This window comes from Elgaria multicarinata, chromosome 7 (assembly GCF_023053635.1).
Source record: "Elgaria multicarinata webbii isolate HBS135686 ecotype San Diego chromosome 7, rElgMul1.1.pri, whole genome shotgun sequence".
Taxonomy (NCBI): Eukaryota; Metazoa; Chordata; class Lepidosauria; order Squamata; family Anguidae; genus Elgaria; species Elgaria multicarinata.
In genome coordinates, this window is record NC_086177.1 from 89,505,547 (window position 1) to 89,525,717 (window position 20,171).

The following is a 20,171-nucleotide window of genomic DNA, read 5'->3' on the forward strand; positions in this document are numbered from 1 at the left end:
ATTTTTGTTTAACCACCCATTAGGTGGTGCTCTTATTCCATTACTCTTTGGAATTCTACATTCATTTCTATGAATGTACTCAAACAAACAGTCTCTTATTTAGGATTCATGTTAGGGGACAAAGACGATATAAAGGTTCTATAAACAAAAAAGAAAGAAGAATATAATCAAGTATACATGTAAATGCCAACAAACTGTGCATGATATTTAATCATCTCCCTTCAAAAAATTCATGAAGTCAGTCATATTTTAAAAAATTAAATGTACACTATAAATGCTGACTTGTTTTTAAAAATGCAGTTATTTGCCTCAAGCACAGAACAGTATAATTGGGTATTTGTGACAACGACATCTATAAAAATATAAACCACAGGCCAAACTACCAGTACCATGAAAATCCTAACTATTACAGAACTCTATACAAGCAATTCATTTAATTTTTGCACTCATATATAACTTTGGCTAAATTGTATGTTTACTTCTTTAAAATCCCCAAATCCAATTCAAAGATGCTGGTTCTCACTTATAAAAGCCCAAATGCCGAGGATTCTTGGTATCTTAGGTAAACCTCTTTCTATACAGGTCCTGCTGAAACAAGATCGTGCTCAGCAGTCCATTAATGGAGGTCTTAGCTAGACCTACCTTTTGTTCCATGACGGAGGAGGGAAGATCTCGCGTTGTGATTAATGTGAGATCCCTCCTCTGTTTACATGTGAGGTGCGACGACCTCAGGAAGAGGCGTTGCACCTGGCATTTTTAAAAAATTAATTTCCCCACTCCCCCCACCCTAACCCCGAGTAATCGTGCGGAGTTGGGTCAAACCGTGGAAATGGGCCACACGTTCCGCGGTCTCGGTGTCAGCCCGAGACCGTGGGAAAAGCGGGCCCAAAGGAAAGGGCTCTATCTCGGGGAAAGGGAGGGATGATCCCTCCCTGATCCTGGAATCCCCTATGCATCATCTGGACACACAGGGACGATCCCGGGGTTCGCCCCGGGATAAAGCCTGGTCTAGCTAAGGCCAGAATGAGCCTAATGGGGTATTATTATTATTTATTATTATTATTTATTTATATAGCACCATCAATGTACATGGTGCTGTACAGAACCTCACCAGTGATTTGTCTGAGACAAATATGTTTTTGAAGAAGTTAAAAATGTTTTCTTTAGATGGGAATTTAGTATTTGATAATAAATCACAACAAAATTCTGGATTAATAAATCACAACAAAACAGTATCAAAACATAAAAAGTCATCAGAATCCTTTCCACAGGGCAGTTGGCAAAACTCTTTGCCTTTCTCTCTTGCTCTTTTGTTCCTTCCCATAGGCCAGTTGGTACCAGCTGGTCTGAGGGATGAGGAGGAGAAAAGAAAATCCAGCTGCAGCAAAAAAAACCTGTTTTCAGAGGAATCACCTTTCAGTTTATTTTTAAGATTTTATACTGATTGGTTCAGGAGTTGTTATAACGTAGAACACAAAATGTAAAACTAAATAAAACTGGTTTAAGGAGCAATGCATTATAGGTACTTTTAAAAAACAATGAGCTCTTGGCCCATTTCTGGTTCTTTAGTGTAACATTTACTCTACTTCAATTCTATTATGCTTATGTTAGAAGGGAAGGGACTGTATAAAAATAATTCCTGGATTTACTGCATGTAGCTATTTCATGTTCTATTGCTAATTCTTATAACAACACTGTATAAGATAACGGAAACACAGCATCAGCAGGATTACATGTCTTCCCCTGCTGTGGGGGACGGCAAAATACCTCAGTCAGCTCAGCCAGGAGGAGGAGAAATTCCACATGAGGGAGAACATCTGTGGCCTGGGATTTACTGGCCAAGACTTGGCCGTAATTTTACAGGTATGTGTTCCCCCCCACAAAGGAAGAAAATAGGACCTCTTTGACAGGAGCTCTTACAAGTGATGCAGTAGAGTAGGTGTGGGCCACTTGTGGCCAGATATTTTGGCCTACACATCCCATGATCCCTCACCATTTATTTTTCTAGCTAAGGCTTATAGGAGCTGCAGATCAAAACATCTGAAAGGCTAGAAGTTGCTCACTCCTGTTGTAAAGAAAAGAAAAAGCACTGTAACAAAATTGTAAATGAATCACTGTGCTGGGGCCTACCGGCCTACATTTATAAGATATGTTAAGTTACTGTGATGGATGGTTTGGTTTGTTGCATAACAGTGCGAGGAGAAGGGAGAGAAATACCTCTATCAGCCCAAATGGGGGAAAGGCCTGTAGCCTGGGATTTCCTGATTGAGATTTGTCTCCAGTTTTACAGAGCACAGACCCAAGCTATAGTACCAGCAAAAGGAACCCTTTTCAGCAGCCCTGAGAGAAGAAGGCCTATATTTTGCTGAGGACTGTTATGGTATTGTTATTGTTGTTTGTCTTGTGGGTTTCTTTCCTGCTGTTCTCTGTCTGTGGGCCTTTCTAGACCAAGCCGGATAAGCCGGCAGGGAGGCGGGGAGACGGCGCGCTAACTTTAGTGCGCGCCGCCCCGCCTCCTAGATGGCTGACGTGCAGGGACTACGGAAGCCCTGCAGCGTCAGCCATTTTTTTTTGTTAAAGGGGCCACGTGCGCCCCGAAGACTCCGGAGAAGGTAAGCACCTTTTTTAAAAAAATTAAGGTCCCCCTGCTCCTGATCCCCCCTGCCATCCCCGATGGCTCCCTGCCCACTCTTTTCCCGCCCGTCCTCCCTCTCCCCGATGCCCATGTCGCCCGTCCTCCCTCTCCCCCGATGCCCGTGTCGCCCGTCCTCCCTCTCCCCGATGCCCGTGTCGCCCATCCTCCCTCTCCCTGATACCATCCCGGTGCCTGGCCTTCTCCCCCCCTCTCCTGCCGGGTCCGGCCTTCCCCCCCTCGGCCCGATGGGCACAGCGCTCATATGAGCGCTGTGCCCAGTCCGTGGCTTTTCCCGGCTACTCGAGAAGTGAGTAGTCACAAAAAGCCACGGACCTTGCTAGATGTTCCGCAGCCCCGGCCTCAGGCCGGGGCTGTGGAAAAGGCGCGCCATAAGCAACTTTGCTTATGGCGCGTTAAGGGAGGCTTCAGTGCAGCCTGACCCTGAATTCCCCTGTGCGTCATCTGGACGCACAGCAGGGAAACCGGGCCTCACAGCGCGCTAAGGCCTCATCTAGCAAGGCCCTTTGTGTGCAATGTACCATCTTGGAGAGGTACCAAACCATTTGGAAATTTACTGTTTGAGTAAATTTCCTGTTGCAAGTTATTTGTTTCTACAATTTGTGGTAAGATATCCTGCATTTTAATATTTGGCCTTTTTTCTTCTTATCTTTTCTAAGCAATGTTGTGATTTTAGAGGCACAAAGGGTAAATACTTTGAACTATGTAATTTGTGGCCTGTGTTAGTCAGTTTTGGCAGGTTACGTTAAAAAAAGAAATTCAGACAGACCAAATATTCAAACACAGGGTAACCAAACATTGGGTAATTTTAAATTAGTATATCCTATAATTTTTTAAAAAATAAAAATACTATTATATACTATAATATGGATATGAAAGATATGATTGATAGCACATTTCATCTTGTAGTTGCTACTTATTGTACATACTAACACACATAGATTTGATCTTTCCCCACGCAGGCAGACGGATATCTACGACACATAAAAGACCTTGTTTCTCCTCTATACCCTCACTTGGTGTGGACACACAGGCACCTCACCAAGCCATTAATGGGAAGAGGAGGCTTTGGTTTTCATGTTCCTTGACAGAGGAAAGGGGATTGGGGATGTTGAAAGCGCAGAGACCTCCCAGGTCTTGTACGGGCCTGGCCTGCTAAGCAGCCACAAATTCACTGGTGTGTTTGTGTGTATAAATAGGACTCTTACATTTTCCCAGTGTAATGTAAGAAAAACTTCTTCAGAGTAGCTTCGTACTCCACTATTTGTGCAGACAGCTCCCTCAGTGTTGACTATACAAAGGATAACTTCTTTTCAATTCCAGTCACCTTATTATAAGCAGACTAAATAAGTGCAGACTCCAAGCTATTTCTTATTCCAAAGAATGAATGAAAAGCACATCTATGGATCTCTCAATACGGATGCCAACACAAAATAACTACAGACAGATTGCTGGAACACAGCTGGATTTTTAAAATTATAATGGAAATGGAATACCAGGAGGTGGTCAGGATAAGACAACTACAACAGCAGCATTAAAGTACTGCAACCATTTCCCACCACCTCTGAGCTTGAACTCTTTCCAACACATAAAACACAAGCTATCATCATATCTAGTATTTCCAAAACAAAGTAGTTTAACATACAGGAGTCAGCATTTTTTGTTATTGCTTTTTATTCCAAGAAACCATTGGACGACTTTTTAACTGATAACTTCCTTCCCCCTCCCCACAAGTATTAATTTTCATTGTGTGGATGATGAAGATGAAGTTATTTAGTGAATGCTCACTCACAAAGTACTACCAATGCAATTCTGTGAATTTCAGTTAATTTATCTTAGGATCCAAACCATTCTTTTAAGTGTGTGCTGGCAAAATAAGACACTTAATCTAGGCAAGACAAAGGTGTTGTAGGTAGGGAAATCAAGTACAATGGATGGAGTCGATGTATGCTCTTAGATGGGGCTGTACTTCCTCTGGAGGACCAAGCGCACAGTTTGGAAGTCCTCCTAAACTCTGTGCTAAGTGGGAAAGCTCAGGTGACTGCAGACACCAGGAATGCTTTTTACCAGCTTAGGATGGTATACCAACTATCTGGAGAGGACAGACCTTGCCTTGCTTAGCCATGCACTAGTAATGTCCAGGCTGGACTACTGTAATGTGTTCTATGAGCAGCTACCTTCAAAGTATTTTTGGAAACTTCAGCTGCTCATATGTTGGTGGGGGTGATGCAAGCAGAACATGTGGCACCTATACTGCACCAGCTGAATGTGTTTCCAGTGTCATTTAAAGTGCCAATTTTAACCTGGTGCTCCAGGTATCTTTGGACTGCTACCCCAACCATCCCTCACCATTGACAATGCAGGCTAGGGCTGATGGGTTGCAATCCATTTTCGCCAACCTTAAACGGATTGGGACTAAGTTATTTGATGGACCACCTTCACCTTTATCAGACTGCTTGCATTTTAAAGTCCGCGACTCTTCTTACTTTTCCACTTTTCAGGGCAGTTAGGTTGGCAAATACAAGGGAGAAAGCCTTTTCCACAGGGTTGTCAGGCCTTGGAATGGGTTGCCATCTGGGGTCTGTCAGGCCCCAATGATATATGATTATAGAAAAGCATTTGTTTTCCTTGGTCTTTTCTTGACTGTGTTTTATTGCACTATTCTCAGATAGTAAGCGTGTGTTAGATTTTAGTACTGTCTGGACATGATGTTCTTATTATTACTGTTTTTTAATTGGTTTATTAATTTTTGCTTTTTACTGCTGTATAGGATTTTATTAGGTAAGCCACACTGAGAGGAACTTTGATGGCCTAGAAATATTTTAAATAAATAAGTGAAATAAAACGAATACTTGTCCTCGAGCAAAGATTCTGACCTTCAGCAATCTCTATTTTTTTTCTGGGTGGCAAAGGAGAGAAGCAAACCTTAAGGAATCTGCCAGTACTTCATTAGCGTTGCACTGAATTACTCCTTGTATTAAAATAACTGTGCAGTCAGGTGACGATCAGATGCTGCTTCAAACCTTATCAAAGAAAGTGTATAAAATGGCTGCTTGTGTTATTGATAGTAATATTGCTTTAAAAAGAATATTTCAATAAATTTCATTTCACAAAACTTTGCTGTAAGAAAAATCAACTTAGGGCAACTTTTCTCTTTAATGTTTGTATGGAAAAATAATTAAACATTTAGAAAGGAATAATCTGTTCACGAGCATGGAGGTATCAAATTTATCTTATGAAAATGTTTCCATGTTCCAGTTGCTTCATTCCTTATTACATGCTGCAAAAGGCAGTAATAATTTTTATAGCCAAATATCTCTTCATAAGATACCAGGTGGCTTTCAATATTTACTATTTAAGTCATGCATGAAATTTAAACATTACAAAAAAAATGACTTACCAGTTGAGACTCCTGAAATATGCACATTTTCAGAACGTTCTGCAAGAGCACTGTTTCCTAAAATTAAACATAATGAATAAACTAATTTCCAAGATAAAATTTGTAGAAATTCTTCAGATATAGTATTACAGAAAAGAAAAAGAACAAAAACTGAGCTACTTTAATATTCAAATACTTGAGATCCAAGACTACTTCTACTACATTTTAAAAAGAAGACTAAATAGGGAGGAAATATAATGATTATACAATCAAAACACAAAGGGATTCTGTATCACACAATGAACAAGTTAAATAGAGAACCTGGAGGCATTACAGCTTTGTTGTCCCCTAACAGATTATAAGGGATTTCTGATGTTTTAGTCTAGTTTAAATTCTCTCTTCCAGTGATCTTTCAAACTTTTTATAATCCTGTTCCAGACCCCACCCTACTAATAATAGAGATTAGCGGAGTGAGATAAAGAGAGATAACAGCAGGGGGGAAATCACTGACCAGAAGAATCTCCAACGCAAGCCCCCTCCAAATTTTCTAGGGTGTTTGGAGGGAGCCGCCATCAGAATTCTGGACAATCATAGTTTGGCTGCTTTTCACCTGATAAGCTCCGGAGTAATCAAGTTCTTAATCTTGCCATAGCAAGATTAACTTTATAGCAGCATCTTTTTAGTGTCATGACCACATTCCATTTCTACTTTTGTTCATTAATTTAAAGATCAGAAAACAATGTAGCACTGTGTGTAAACGTCACTCAATCTGTGGGTAAAATAAGTTTGCAAATAGCTTGCCAATTCACGACAGAACATGGGTTAATGGCTGTTTTAGCCAATATAGTTACTGATGGATGATCTTTATCGAGTGAAAGATGGGAAGTGCAACCCTGTCAATTCTGCTCGATCTCTCATCAGCTTTTGATACCATTGACCATGATATCCTACTCGATCTACTCCATGGGATGGCCATTGGAGGCACTGTGTTATGGTGGTTCTGGCCCTAACTGCAGGGTCGATTTCAGAGAGTAACATTGAGTGATCATTTTTGCCCCCTTGGCAATTAAGCTATGGGGTACTGCAGAGCACCATCTTGTCCCCAATGTTGTTTAACGCCTATATAAAGCCTTTGGGGGTGGTCATTAGCGGATTTGGAGCAAAATGCCATCAGCACGCTGATGACACACAGCTCTATCTCCCTGTGACATCTGAATCAGAAGAGACTGTGCAAGTCCTAGATCAGTGCCTAAACTCAGTAATGGGCTGGATGAGGGCTAATAAACTGAAGCTGAATCCTGGCAAGACAGAAGCCCCGTGGGAGTGGTTCCCGAGTCTGGGAAATAGGCTCATTGCCTGTTCTGGATGGGGTTGCACTCCCTCTGAAAGATCAGGTTCATAGTTTGGGAGTACTCCTAAATCCATCATTGTTGCTGGAGGCCCAAGCAGCCGTGGCGGCTTGGAGTGTCTTTTACTAGCTTTGGCTGGCTTGCCAGTTACAGCCTCTTCTGGACAGGGATAGCTTGGCCACAGTGGTAGGGGCATTAGTAACCTCAAGACTAGATTACTACAATGTGCTCTACGCAGGGCTGCCCTTAAGACTGCTCCAGAAGTTGGAGCTAGTGCAGAACGCAGCAGGTCAGCTGTTGTCAAGAGCTGCCTCTTTTCAGCATATAACTCCTTTGCTGAGGGAATTGCACTGGCTACCTATTGGCTACCAGGCCAGGTTTAAGGGTTTGGTACTAGTGTACAATGCCCTAAAAAACTTGGGACCAGGATAGCTGAGAAAGTGCCTTCTCCCTTACCATACTGCCCCCAAACTGAGGTCATCGGAGGGCATGCTCCTGGTGGTTCCATGTGGACCTATGTCCCGATTGGAATCCATCAGAAGAGCCTTTAGTGTAGTGGCCACTTCTCTGTGGAACTCTCTGCCCCTGGAGGTCAGGCAGGCGCCGACACTAGGCTGCTTCTGGCACCTCCTGAAAACAACTCTGTTTCGAGAAACCTTCCTCAACTGACTAGCCACTGTTTTTCTGGTTCCTTTGTTTTTAAATTGAACAATTTTAATTTGCTTTTTTAATTTTCTTTCTTTTACTGTTTATACCTATGTTCACTACTGTGGAATCTTTTAGATTCTGAGCGGTATATAAATATTGTAAACAAATAAATAAGATGGTAGTTAAATTAGAAGTGATGTCCTTTAAGCACATAAGAGAAAACCTTAGTTTTAGAAACATTTTATCTTTTCCTTTAGTTGAAAAAAGGCTCCTAATGCAGCTTACAAAGATAGTAATAAGATTTACACTCTAAAACACATTACCTAAAAGGAAAATGAATTGGGAGAGTGAAGCAAAAAACCAAACTTAGGCACTGGTTTTTAGTTGCAAAGTTCTTATAGGTGTTCTTTTTGGAAGGGAAGGGCTGCCTGAAGCTATTCCCTCTCTGGCGCATGTATGGGACCAGGTTGTTCTTATCTTATCTTTCTTGGAGGCAAAGGGTAAAGCATCCATGCAGCAAAACCTTTCTGTTTTTCATCTTTCAGGTGACAGAATCTGAGGGGAATACTCCATTTTCATTGCCAGGAAAAGGCCAGCTCTCCTTTCAATGAGAAGAGATTAGTATTAGCTGAATAGAAAGTCCCACTTTCTTTACTGAGATCCTTCTCCAGTTCTGTTCAACTGCAAAGAGCAGTGTTGGACTCTCCTATGTTAATATGTTCATGGAATGGAATGTGATCTTTCCCTCCTCTTTCAGGTATCATACTTAATAAGAGCATAGCAAGAGTGTGCTACTTATATGTGTGTGTTTTGCCAGACAATCATCCAGGACAGGACTGCCAATAGGATGTGGACAGCTGTATCCTTCCTCTATGAAACCCACAGCTGGATGTCAGATGAGATCTATGAACTCCTCATTGCAAAAGAATTTCCCAGATTTAAGAGAGAGAAGTGAATCTAGGAACATGCCTTATGCAAGTAACACAGGGATCCTGTGTTCCTTTCATACTTCACAGAGTTTGGAAAGAAATAGGACCATCCAGAGCTGTTTAACTTAAAGGAGGTAGTAAGTAGGGATTGTATGGATCCTGCTAAATGTGCTCCATCTCTGTTTTGAAGATTGTCACGTGTGTTTCATTCCATCGTCTGCTCATTGACAGAATCAGAGTTTTCGTACGAGAATTTTGATGGTTTGCAAATGCACGCTTGCACTAATGTACGCTTGAGCTAAGCCAGCCCCAAAGTAAAAAACAAAAACAAACAAACAAACAAAAAAACCAGTGTGCAAGTCCATAGGATCTGCAAAATTTGGAAAAAGCTGCTCCACTGTGGAATACACTGATCGGATTCCACAGCGGACCAGCATCCCAAACACAGCATCCCAAAGCTCCAGGTGACTTCCCCCAGCAGTTTCATCTTGAAGTTAAACAGCATACGAAACAAGATGGAAGCACGCAGTATCCCACAGTTCAAAGGCCACAGGGCAGAGCAGATGTCCCAGCACTACCTTCTGAGACTGAATAGGTAGGAACCACCATAACACCATGCCCCCTAAACCCAACCAGCGATCCAGAAGGATACCATTGTTGATGGTATCAAAAGCTACCAAGACGTCCAGAAGAACTAATGGAGTGGCATTTCCCCTTTATAAGTCATCCAAAAAGGCAACCAAGACTGTTTCTGACTGAAAACCAGGCCTGAAAGCATATTGTAATGGATCCAAATAATCACTATCCTTTAGTACTACCTAGATCTGAAAAGTTACCATGCACTCTAGAACCAAAAATTTAAGGTTAGACACAGAGCAGTACTCACTGATTGAGGGGTCTAAATTTGATCCCCCCCAATAGTGGCCTAACCACTGTCTCCTTAAGAGCAATAGGCACTATTTCCTCTATCAAAGAAGCATTTATTACTACTGAAATCCAGAAAAGGCACTTTCCTGGCAGAAGTTAAAAGGCAAGGGTTAGGATCTAGCATACCGGTGGTAGGCCTCATCCTACAAGAAGCTTGTTTACATCCTCAAGTTGCACGAGCTGAAAACTATCTATAACCATAAGAACAGAAAGAATCCTTGCTTCATCTATCTATATCATTCAACCATTAAAACAAATAATTAAGGTCTAGAGCAGGGCTGCACAACAGGTGCCTCCTCAAGTCCCCACAGCCTCTGCCGCCCAAAACAACATGCAAAAGCTGCCACTGAGATCGCTGCTGTGATGGCTAGTGTTGTTACTTTCTGCAGCAGAAATCACCCTTGCCAGCTTACCTCCTTCTCTCTTCTTCTTCTTCTGGGAGGATGCTCTATGGCCAGCACTCGCATAGCCAAATCTATAGAGCTTAAGGAGACTGGCAACTAGATCATCTCCTAGGAGACTATTTGCAAACTAGTGTAAGAAGACCCTATGGTTCTCTGCCAGCTCGCTCCAAATTTTGCTGCTGCACAGAAAAGTACATTTTTTCAAAATAGAAGTCAGGGTTTGATTGAAGTGACGTGGATGTGGGAAATTAATTCATAAATACTGTGTGTGTGTGTGTGAGAGAGAGAGAGAGAGAGAGACTTTTGGACTGGCAACACACCCCACTTTGATGGAGTGTTAGACTCAAAATGCTGCTGGGAAATGGCACGTGCTCCCCACATGCCCTGTTCCCAGAAGAATGTTTTTCCAGAGAGGAGAGGAGTGCAGCTCCCGCAGGGTTTGAAAAAAGTAGTGTGCTCTCCCCACAAGCCCTGGAAATTGCCCACAGAAGCTGTAAACCCACAAAGCCCAAAGCTACTAAACCTTTCTCCAGTTGTGTAATCAATTTGACCATTCTCACTTTTATTTTGAAAGTCACTGACAACATGCACTATATTTTTTCTAATAGATAACCCTATTTATTCATATATCTTCTCGAGACTATTACACTATTCTGAGTGAAAAATAATTGGAAGACTTGTAAAACTTTTACAAGTATTACACCAGACTACAATAGTTTTTTTCAGTGGCAAAGGACACCTAAGCCTCCAATTGACACTGAAAAATTTATTGCAGAGTGGAGAGGAAATTGAACTAAGATGACATCCTCGAAAACCAATTCCACTGTTCTTCCCTTTCAGCACCAAAAGTAGGCTGTCCCCCATAAGCCACCAGAAACATGGAGGGCTGTGTTTCCTCCATAATGAAGGAAGCTTCCTTTGCAGGGAACCAATGGCTAGATAGTTTGAGTAGAGGTTGTAAGGTACCGTAGCATCTAGGTCATATTGCATCATGTTTCCTGTTGACTCCTGGGTAAAAGGAAAATAGGCATATTCTTTGCCATCAGTCAGAAGCTCAACTGACAGTTGTCCATATGTATATTATTGTTAAACTGGCTGCATCTGAACCTTCATATCTCAGCATATTAACCATGATTTTCCATTCCAGCTTTGGAGCAAGCCAGGATATCTAAAGCTGGTAACCAAAATTTATCAGTTTGGATGTAATTGAAAATTATAGTGAGAGACTTCCTGGTTTAATCATGGCTTGCTGGTTTAATCACTGCTCACACAAAAAGGATCCATGAATCCCTTTGAGTATGTTCCTTCAAGACACCTCAGAGCAAGCTGAGAGTGGAAAATCAAGTTTATATAGGATGGCAACTTTAAAAAATTATGATTAAAAAATCTTAAAATCTTGAATCTCAGCAACTAAGCTATTAAGTTAACCGAAAGCATGCCAAAAGAAACACTCACATTACCCTTTGGTTTTACATTTTGCCAACTATTTATTTTGTTAATAATAAAATCAAAATTAATGTGCAACAACTGAGATTCTTTTTAAGGAGTTCATTATCTTACAAGTTACAAAATAAACCATGAACTAGATACATAAAACATACAGTAGGCTGTAATTCTGTACCCACTTATCTGGAAGTAAGCCCCTCTGAACTTCATGGGACTTATGTCTGGGTAAACATGTACTGGATTGCACTGTTAGAGTCTTCAATATTCTCTCAAACCTTTATTATTTCAATTTAAGATTATGATGGTTAGAACTCAGCCATGTGCCATAATATTGAAAAAATTCTACAGCTGCTAAACTCACTATATACAGAAGCATAATCACTTAAAATATGTTTGCTCAATATGTTGAATTGCATCTATGCATCTGTTACTTCCAACATATTGTACTGTATAATATACTAATTGTATGCAATGGGCATGTACAATTTAAAGGAAGTGGCTCAATGGAATCAAATACATGCTGGCTGATTTGTGTGTCCAGATATCAGAGATAGAAAGCGGACTCTGACACATGTTAGATGGACACTATTATTATTATTATTATTATTATTATTATTAGTAGTAGTAGTAGTAGTAGTAGTATCCTGCCTTTTGCCCAAGTAGGGAAGAAAAAATGTTTCCTAGGAGAAGGACGGATCCCAGACTTTCTATTCTGCTCCACCTTTGAGAAGTTCAAAGTAGTTTTACATGGGAATTCCAGAATTCCTACGAAACCACTGCTGAGGCAGAAAGCCTCTTCATTTTGGCAATGTACCATCATGTATCCTTATGCCATTCTTTAAAGACTTACTGTATTTTTATTCTTGCCACATTTCATTCAGTTCCATATAGAATGCTTCTATCATCTACTCTTTTCTATTGCTATACTCACAACACCCCTCTCATTAAGTCTTTGAATTTAGCTTTCTGACTTCCATCAAAATTTAAGTTCTAGCTCTTATGTTTAGGGCTTTTAATCTTTCCTGTCAGATCTCTTTAAACCAAATCACACATTAGACTCTTAATGAGGCACCACTTGTAGTGAAACCTCAGTGTATCTACACTGGGCTCCAAGACTGACAGCTACTACAGGGATGCCCGCTACTGAAAAGTCCTCTGCCAGACAGCATTTTGCCTCATGCTCTTATCAATCTGGGAGCTCTTTCTCTCCTTTTACCATCAAAGAAACCTCAACTTCCCCTTACCAGAAGAATAATAAAATCACAGCATAGGTTTTTTTTCATTTTACTACAGTAACTGCTTTTGCCTGAAGGTGGAAGGGAGGAAAAATAGGCAAAATAGCTGCTGTCTAGAGAAAAGTGTAAATTAATGATGTCAAAGTTTGTAATTATCTGATCTGGAATATGAATTTAACCAGCTCATTATGCTTAGGTTTTTGGTTTTTTTTACAAATTAAACATCCTTTCCCTGAGAAGTTATTCTCCTGCTTGGAATGTATAACCAGATGCTGTCTGTAGACAAACAGCTTTCAGGCTGAATAGGTGCATGTTGAAAAACAGCTTTGTAGGTGTATATGCAAAAGTAAGCTCAATGAACTAGAAGTTTTTATTGAATAGCAAATCAGACCACATAAAAATTGAAATTTCTCTGCTTTTAGTTTAGGTCTATTTTTGTCCAAGTCTTTGACACTAATCACAGCTTGTTCTCTCTAACAAGGAATAGCTGGGGCTCCCTCGAAGGTGAGTGGGTGGTAATGGATTTCAGTCTGAAAGGACGGTACACTGGAAGGGGTTCTTCAGCCTTAGAAACAGAATCAGGGGAAGCAGAATAAACAGAATTATAGGGCAAATTCATACCACATGTACAGAAGCCTCTTTATGCCTGTGTTAGGTATTGGAACTGGCATCAGTAAAGTTGTCTTTAAAAGCCTAGTATATGGAATCAGCTTCCTATTGTCACCAATTCTACTTCTTACATTCTCTTCTTTGCGCATGTTAATCTAATAGGAAGCAATACCCTTTACTAGCTTCTTTTTCTATGAAACTGCTTTCCAGTCTCTATACATTAAGCCAGCTTCTTGAAATCCCTCCTTAAAAGTTCATTTCACCAAAGCCTTTCCTGAGCTACCCTAGTTTCATACTTCCTGCATTTCAGTCCTCACCTCTCTGTCCTGTGTACGCAACGTCTTACTTTCTCATTATTTTTGGCTTGTTCTGCAGTGAAGCAACTTAGTCTTGCACAGGAAATAAACCTTGCAGAACATGAAAAAGTATGAAAAGAAAATCATTACTAAATGTAAGATCGAAAAAACCCCCGAAATCCAAATGTTCTATCTTTTATTCCCTCGCTGAAACTATTTAAGATCAAGCTATTCCATTCTTTGAATTAAGGACTGTTCAGAAGATTTTTTTTCAATAGACTTTAGAGGGGGAGGTCTCATCCACTTGCAAAGGGGCACAGTCCATTCATAGCAGGGAGATGAGGGGAAAAATACAAAGAATAATGTAAGAGCTGTTACAATGTGAGGAGCATAGGTAAAATCATAATGTGCTAGATGCCCCTTCTCGTGTATTCCTGGCCCCTAAGATTACAAAACCTTTGCTACCTTCATGACCTACAGTTTATAACAGATAAGCATGCTCACTTTAACACCAATTTGTACTAATATGGAAAGCTTTAATTACAAATACACTGAAATTTATGAGCCTAATTTTCAAGTAACCATGCTTAGGACTGGGCCCACAGCCTTTGCAATCCTAATGGTGGCCATAAGCAACTAGCCTCCTAGGCATACAACATATTATCTGCAAGAAGCGCAGTGAAAGGGAAAGAACAGGGAACACTAAAAGGTAATGCTAAGAACATACCATATATCTCTTCACAAATTGTGCAGTCATGCTGTTCCTTTATTTAGCATCAGGGTGACAAGCACTGAAAGTGGTAAGGCAGGGCAACATCAAAAGCTGTAGCAGGCTTTTGATGCAACTCCTGCCATGCTACATGACATCATTAAAGTTGTTATGGTGCAGCAGCAGCTGAGCTTTTCTCCAGCTTCCTACTTGACCAGTGACATATGTCACTTGTAATACTGGGGACAAAAGATTTTGAGGGTAGTGACTCAGAGCTAACCTTTTAAAACTACAAGCAACATTGACTGGGTTTCATTAGAATAGTGGATAAGTAATTTGATATTAGTTATCTGCTGCAATGGCGGAGCAGGGGAAACAGTTAATAAATTTATAGAATTTATGTATTTAGAAAGTTTAGAACTTAGGGTAAAGTTTGGTCAGTTTCTAAAGGTTTGGTCAGATTCTAAAGGTATCACTTGGAAGTAAGTTCCATTGAAGTTAATATTTACTTTCATACAATACATTGAAAATTGTGATCATAATGTGCTTAAGCAGGGGCTGTATTGCAGAAGCTAAGAAGCCAAGAACAGAAGGGATCCAAAAAAATCTTCCTTATATCAGGCTAGAAAAGGCTTCCAGAGGGAGTGGAATTTTAATAACTACACAATTGTTGCTGTAACCTTGTATGAAATGAAATCCAAGAATCAGCAACATATGAATAGTCTAGCAATCCTAACCAATGTGTAGGTGGCAAATGGATATGTCACAAAGGCAAACAAGGTTTATAGACCTTATCTATGAATGCTCCAGGTTTATCTTTCTTATCCAAAAAGTATCTAGCAAACTTTTCAATAGAAGCAAACCTTCAAGCAAAGATTTTACACACCAAATTTTATAAAATGATTCTATTAAGATACATTTGAATCAACATTAAAAAAAGAGATGAAAGAGTATTGACTGAGAATGAGGAATAGCGAGTAAAGTTATCAAACGTACCATAATACAAAAATAAATAATATACAAAACTGCTGCTGCATCCCCACTGATTCTGATGTGCTAGCGGAACCCCACAACGAGCACAACAGGAACTAACGCTTCCAACAGCAACCTGGAAATGAGTGGAAGTACCCATTGACGTACCAGCTGAGTTCTTTTCTGTAAGCTCCACAGACCTTCCCCATTCCAGAAATGAATGTTTCGGCTTGTTTTGATTACTACAGGATCTGCTAGCTTCGAATTGCGCTAGAGGTGGGTTCCTTTAGTATGGGGGCAACGTTGGATTCTGACCCTTAAAACACAATGGCTGTGCTTAGACATCACAGTAAGCCAGTGGTCAGTAAACTATTGTGCCATTGGTCACAATAGTTACGGCATCCTTAGGCCTCATCTACACCAAGCTGGATATCGCACTATGAAAGCGGTATATATAAGGCAGAAGACATACTACTGCTTTACAGCACTGACAAGTGTTGGGGCCCATTGACACATACCATATACTGCTTTCATACCACTATATCCTGCCTGGTGTGGAACCTGCCTTTTATATACTGCTTTCATACCACTTTCATAGTGCTATATTCTGCTTGGTGTAGATGAGGCCCTGGTGTCTCCCAGCTCAGAGAACTGTAATTACCACTGTTCCCTCAGAAGAGTTATTAAACAAATTTAAATCTCTAGTATGAATAATATGCTGGCTATATAATATAAGTTACTACCTCCACAAAAGGCATGTGAGAAAAGATCCCACATTCCCATTTCCCCAAACTGCTGAACATCTGAACAAGAATAGCCAGCAATGATGCAATGCACTCCTCCTTCTCACAGATCTGGTAAACTAGGGTTCATGGAAATGTTCCTGGGTTGGTTAAAAATGGATGTTTGAAGAAGAAAAAGGAGGAGGAGGAGGGGGAGGAGATGCAGCAGCAGCTTTATTTTTAGTGATATGAAGACCAGGGAAAACAAACAAACAAACAGGATCTCTCCACCTCCATTTTGTTCTGAGGACCTTTTCCCCTTATGAAAAATTTGCATTTGGGGGAACACTGAAAAACCCTATGTATTTTCTCTCTTTTAGAATGAGTGAAATACTTTTTAAAACACAGTTTTACTCACTCAAAATGTGTAGTATGAAGATTTTTATGTAAATCAATCTAAAGTATTAGAGAATGCTCCCTTTGTATACTACAGCATTCAATATTTACAATGTTGTTATAAAGTGTGACTGCATATTCAAATATGCTAATAGTCCTTAATATCATGACTGTATGAGGCTTTCTGCTTATATTTTTTCCCTACATCCCAGATGGAAATTGTATTTATTTATTCATTTATTTAACAATATGTTTATGCCACCTGTCATGTACAACATAACCAAGCAGTTTAAAATACTAAAATTACAATGCAAATATAAATTAGGCTGTAACTAAGAAATAACTAAGATACATGTGCTTAGGTAGCATAGGATGCTGCCATTTATATTTCTTTCAAGTATTCAATACATTCATAACTTTGTACACATCTAGGGCATTTAGGGTTCAATGCTATGCATGTTTAGACAGAAAAAGTCCTACAACTCCCAGCATGGCTGGCTGGGGAATGCTGGGAGGTATAGGACCTTTTTCTGTCTAAACATGTATAGGATTGCACCCTTATACTAGTTTTGAGGCTTCAATCCTTGGGAGTAAGCCCCACTAAATAGACTAGCTCTTACATCTGGGTAAATATACATAGGATTTTTTTAGGTAAGCTATTGGGAGTGTTTTTACAAGATGGCTTAAATGGCATTTAAGTTATGAATGACACTTTTAAGATTCATTTAGATTTCATAACAGCTTTCCCCTCCAAAATCTCTGTTTCTTCCTCTGCCACAACTGTTTCTTTCCCAGTTTCTAAGTTTTCAGAAATTTTACATCTCTAGCTATATTTTAAAAACAACAACAATCTGGTTTAAAATAAAATTTGAATTTAGCATTCACATTAAATGTTACACATCACTTAAAAGTCAGTTTATGATCCTGGATCAAATGCGTGAAAAAGAAGTTCCAACTCCAAATGCTATAGTATAAGTCACATATTACTTTTATAGTCATATAAATTATGACTATTTATAACAATCATCCAAGCAGCATGAACTCATGGAGAAACACTACTTTCTGTCCAGTAATTAGCAACTTTCCCCCTGAAAGTTCTAGACACTTAATTGCAATCCAGCACACCTAACTCTGCACTGACTTGTGGATCTGCTTCAAGCAAGTGATTTTGCTTAGTGTCCTTGCATATATGGAGAGAAAACACAAATCTATTAATTTCACAATTATCATCACGGTAAGCAGATATAATTATGTAGCACAAAAGGCATGTCAGATGCATGACAACAAGTTTAAAATTACACTCCTAGTAGTATAAAGGCAAACCAGTGTGTTCATTGTTATAGTAACCAGTAAGTATACACTTTTGTTCAGGCAAATCAGAAACTGGGTTTTAGTTGTATATTATCATATGCGTGTGGACAGCAAGCAGAATGAACAGTTTTCAAATAAGCTCAGGATCTATATTATTCAGTCATGCAATCCCTTGATCTGTGTGAAAACAGGCCGGAGAGAAGGTGCACAATTGGAAAAACAATGAATAAGCATCTTGATACCCTTCCTGTGTTCCTGATCAACTGCTCAAAAGAATTTAAACCCAGGACTCAATGCTTTTGCTTTACCTGTTGGACCACAGTGATTCTTACAAATCATTATATCAAGTTGCATGAACTGCCTGTGCCTTGTGGACAGCCTCATTAGTATTATCATGCTTTTCCTAGTGCATTGTTCCATATTACAGTGGAGTGCCCTCCATGTATACACAACATTCTGGTACTGCTTTCTGGTCTTCCCATAAAGACCCCGTAGTTGCAGAACTCCATGAAGCAGACATATTAATACATCTTCTATGGTCAAATGCATGTAATCGATTTAAAATAAAGTATGCACTGAGACTTGGTAATGTAAGATCATGATTTGTATGCACTCTAGGACAAGCTATGGGTTAAAAAGAGGGTAAACACCTTTTTGGATCCAGAAGCTAGCATAACTTCAAAATCTGGGGCAATTTTCATAGAAAAGAAGTTCTATGAAATCGCCTGTTTTGGATATGACACCAAGTGTATCTGCTACCTGTGGAAAAATAAAATGAAAGGCCAAAGACCACAGGCCTATGTGGATACATCAAGACCTTTGGAAGTTTTAGAGGTATGTTACGAAATCTCATTCCATTATCTTAGCTTTAACAGTTTAATGTTTACATCTTAGTAGCCTCCCGTTAAAACGCGTGGATGGGTGAGCGGGTGGAAATGAGTTACACGGGATTAGCAGCGGTGGGGAAGATACCCTAATAGAGCCGGGCCTTATGTCTTTTAAACTAGTGGGCTTTGATTCGATACAGCAAAAAACATTTCCACCGTGAACTTCAATTATTTCCCATGCCCCCGAATTTGCAGGCACGTTGTGTGTGCGTGGGAGAGAGGGGGGGCACACACAAAACAAAGAGAGGCAGACAGCTGGGCCAAGGTCCCAGCCCTCATTTTTAAACAAAACCTCGGCGAAGAAGTCTGAGACCTGCATATTTCAAATGGTAAGGCGTACTAATATAAATGCAGGAAGAATGTAATGAGCAGCATGTTTTGGGAGTTCCCTCCCGCCCCTTACAGAAAAAGCAAGCCAAGAACGGCCCGGGGGTGGGGGGGGGAAGAGAGAATAAACTAAGCTTTTCCAAGAAGGGGAATGATGAAGGCGGCTTTGTCTCTCCCCGCCCCCTACCACATTATATGGCAAGCTGAGGGCTTGGGGACAAAGAGAGAGAGAAGAGGGGGAATTGAGCTGGTGGCGTCGGGGGAAGGGGCAGCCCGGCAGCCCTCTCACGAAGAGCGCTACTTACCACAACAGGAGACGACGAGGAGCAAGAACTGCGCTGACCTCCAAGCAAGGGACCCTTTTGTGCTCCAGCAAGAGGCCATAACACCGCCACGGGGGGAGGAGGGAGAAGGAAGAGCCGGAGCTGCCGCCGAGCCGCACAGCAAGCGCTCCCGCTGCGAGAGGGCCTAGGCGTCGCCTCACCGGGGAAGACTCAGCCGCCGCCGCCGCCGCCACCCGCGCGCTCTTTCTCCTCAGCCACCCGCTGCTCGGGGAGCCATGAGCTGCCGCTGCTGCCGCCGGCTTCGGCCTCCTCTCCTGTCTCGGGCAGCGCTCTCCTCCTCCGGCGGGCAGGAGGGGCTCCGCCGGCGCATCTGCGCATTAGAAAGCCGAGCCACTCTCTCAGGAAGCAGCTGCCCTGAGCGGGGAGGGAACCGGTGAGACCCGGCCTCTCGCGGAGGAGGAGAATTCTGCCTGACGGCTGGTGATGAAGGATGATGCCCACTGAACCGTCGCTTCATCCCCGTTCTTCCCTCCTTCCGAGGCGGGAGAGATGTTGCCCGCTCAGTCACCCTCAAACAATAAAATATAACCATGTTTACTCAGAAGCAGTCCCAATACGTTCGATGGGGCGTACTTACTCCCCATTAAGTGCGGCGGAGATGGCCGTCGTGCCCCTGGATCCTAACGCA

General features: G+C 41.0%; 1 protein-coding gene across 1 annotated transcript in view; it reads right to left on the minus strand.

Moving 5' to 3' along the window:
• The window catches only part of LRP12 (LDL receptor related protein 12), a 33,309-nt gene extending 13,715 nt beyond the window's left edge, over nucleotides 1–19,594 (minus strand). Inside the window, exons 1-2 of the mRNA XM_063131037.1 lie at nucleotides 19,505–19,594; nucleotides 6,054–6,110 (exon numbers count right to left, since the gene is read on the minus strand). Of these exons, the coding sequence (XP_062987107.1) occupies nucleotides 6,054–6,110; nucleotides 19,505–19,583 (136 nt within the window). The 5' untranslated portion in view covers nucleotides 19,584–19,594. The remainder of the gene's footprint in view (nucleotides 1–6,053; nucleotides 6,111–19,504) is intronic.
• Between the last annotated feature and the right edge of the window lie 577 nt (nucleotides 19,595–20,171).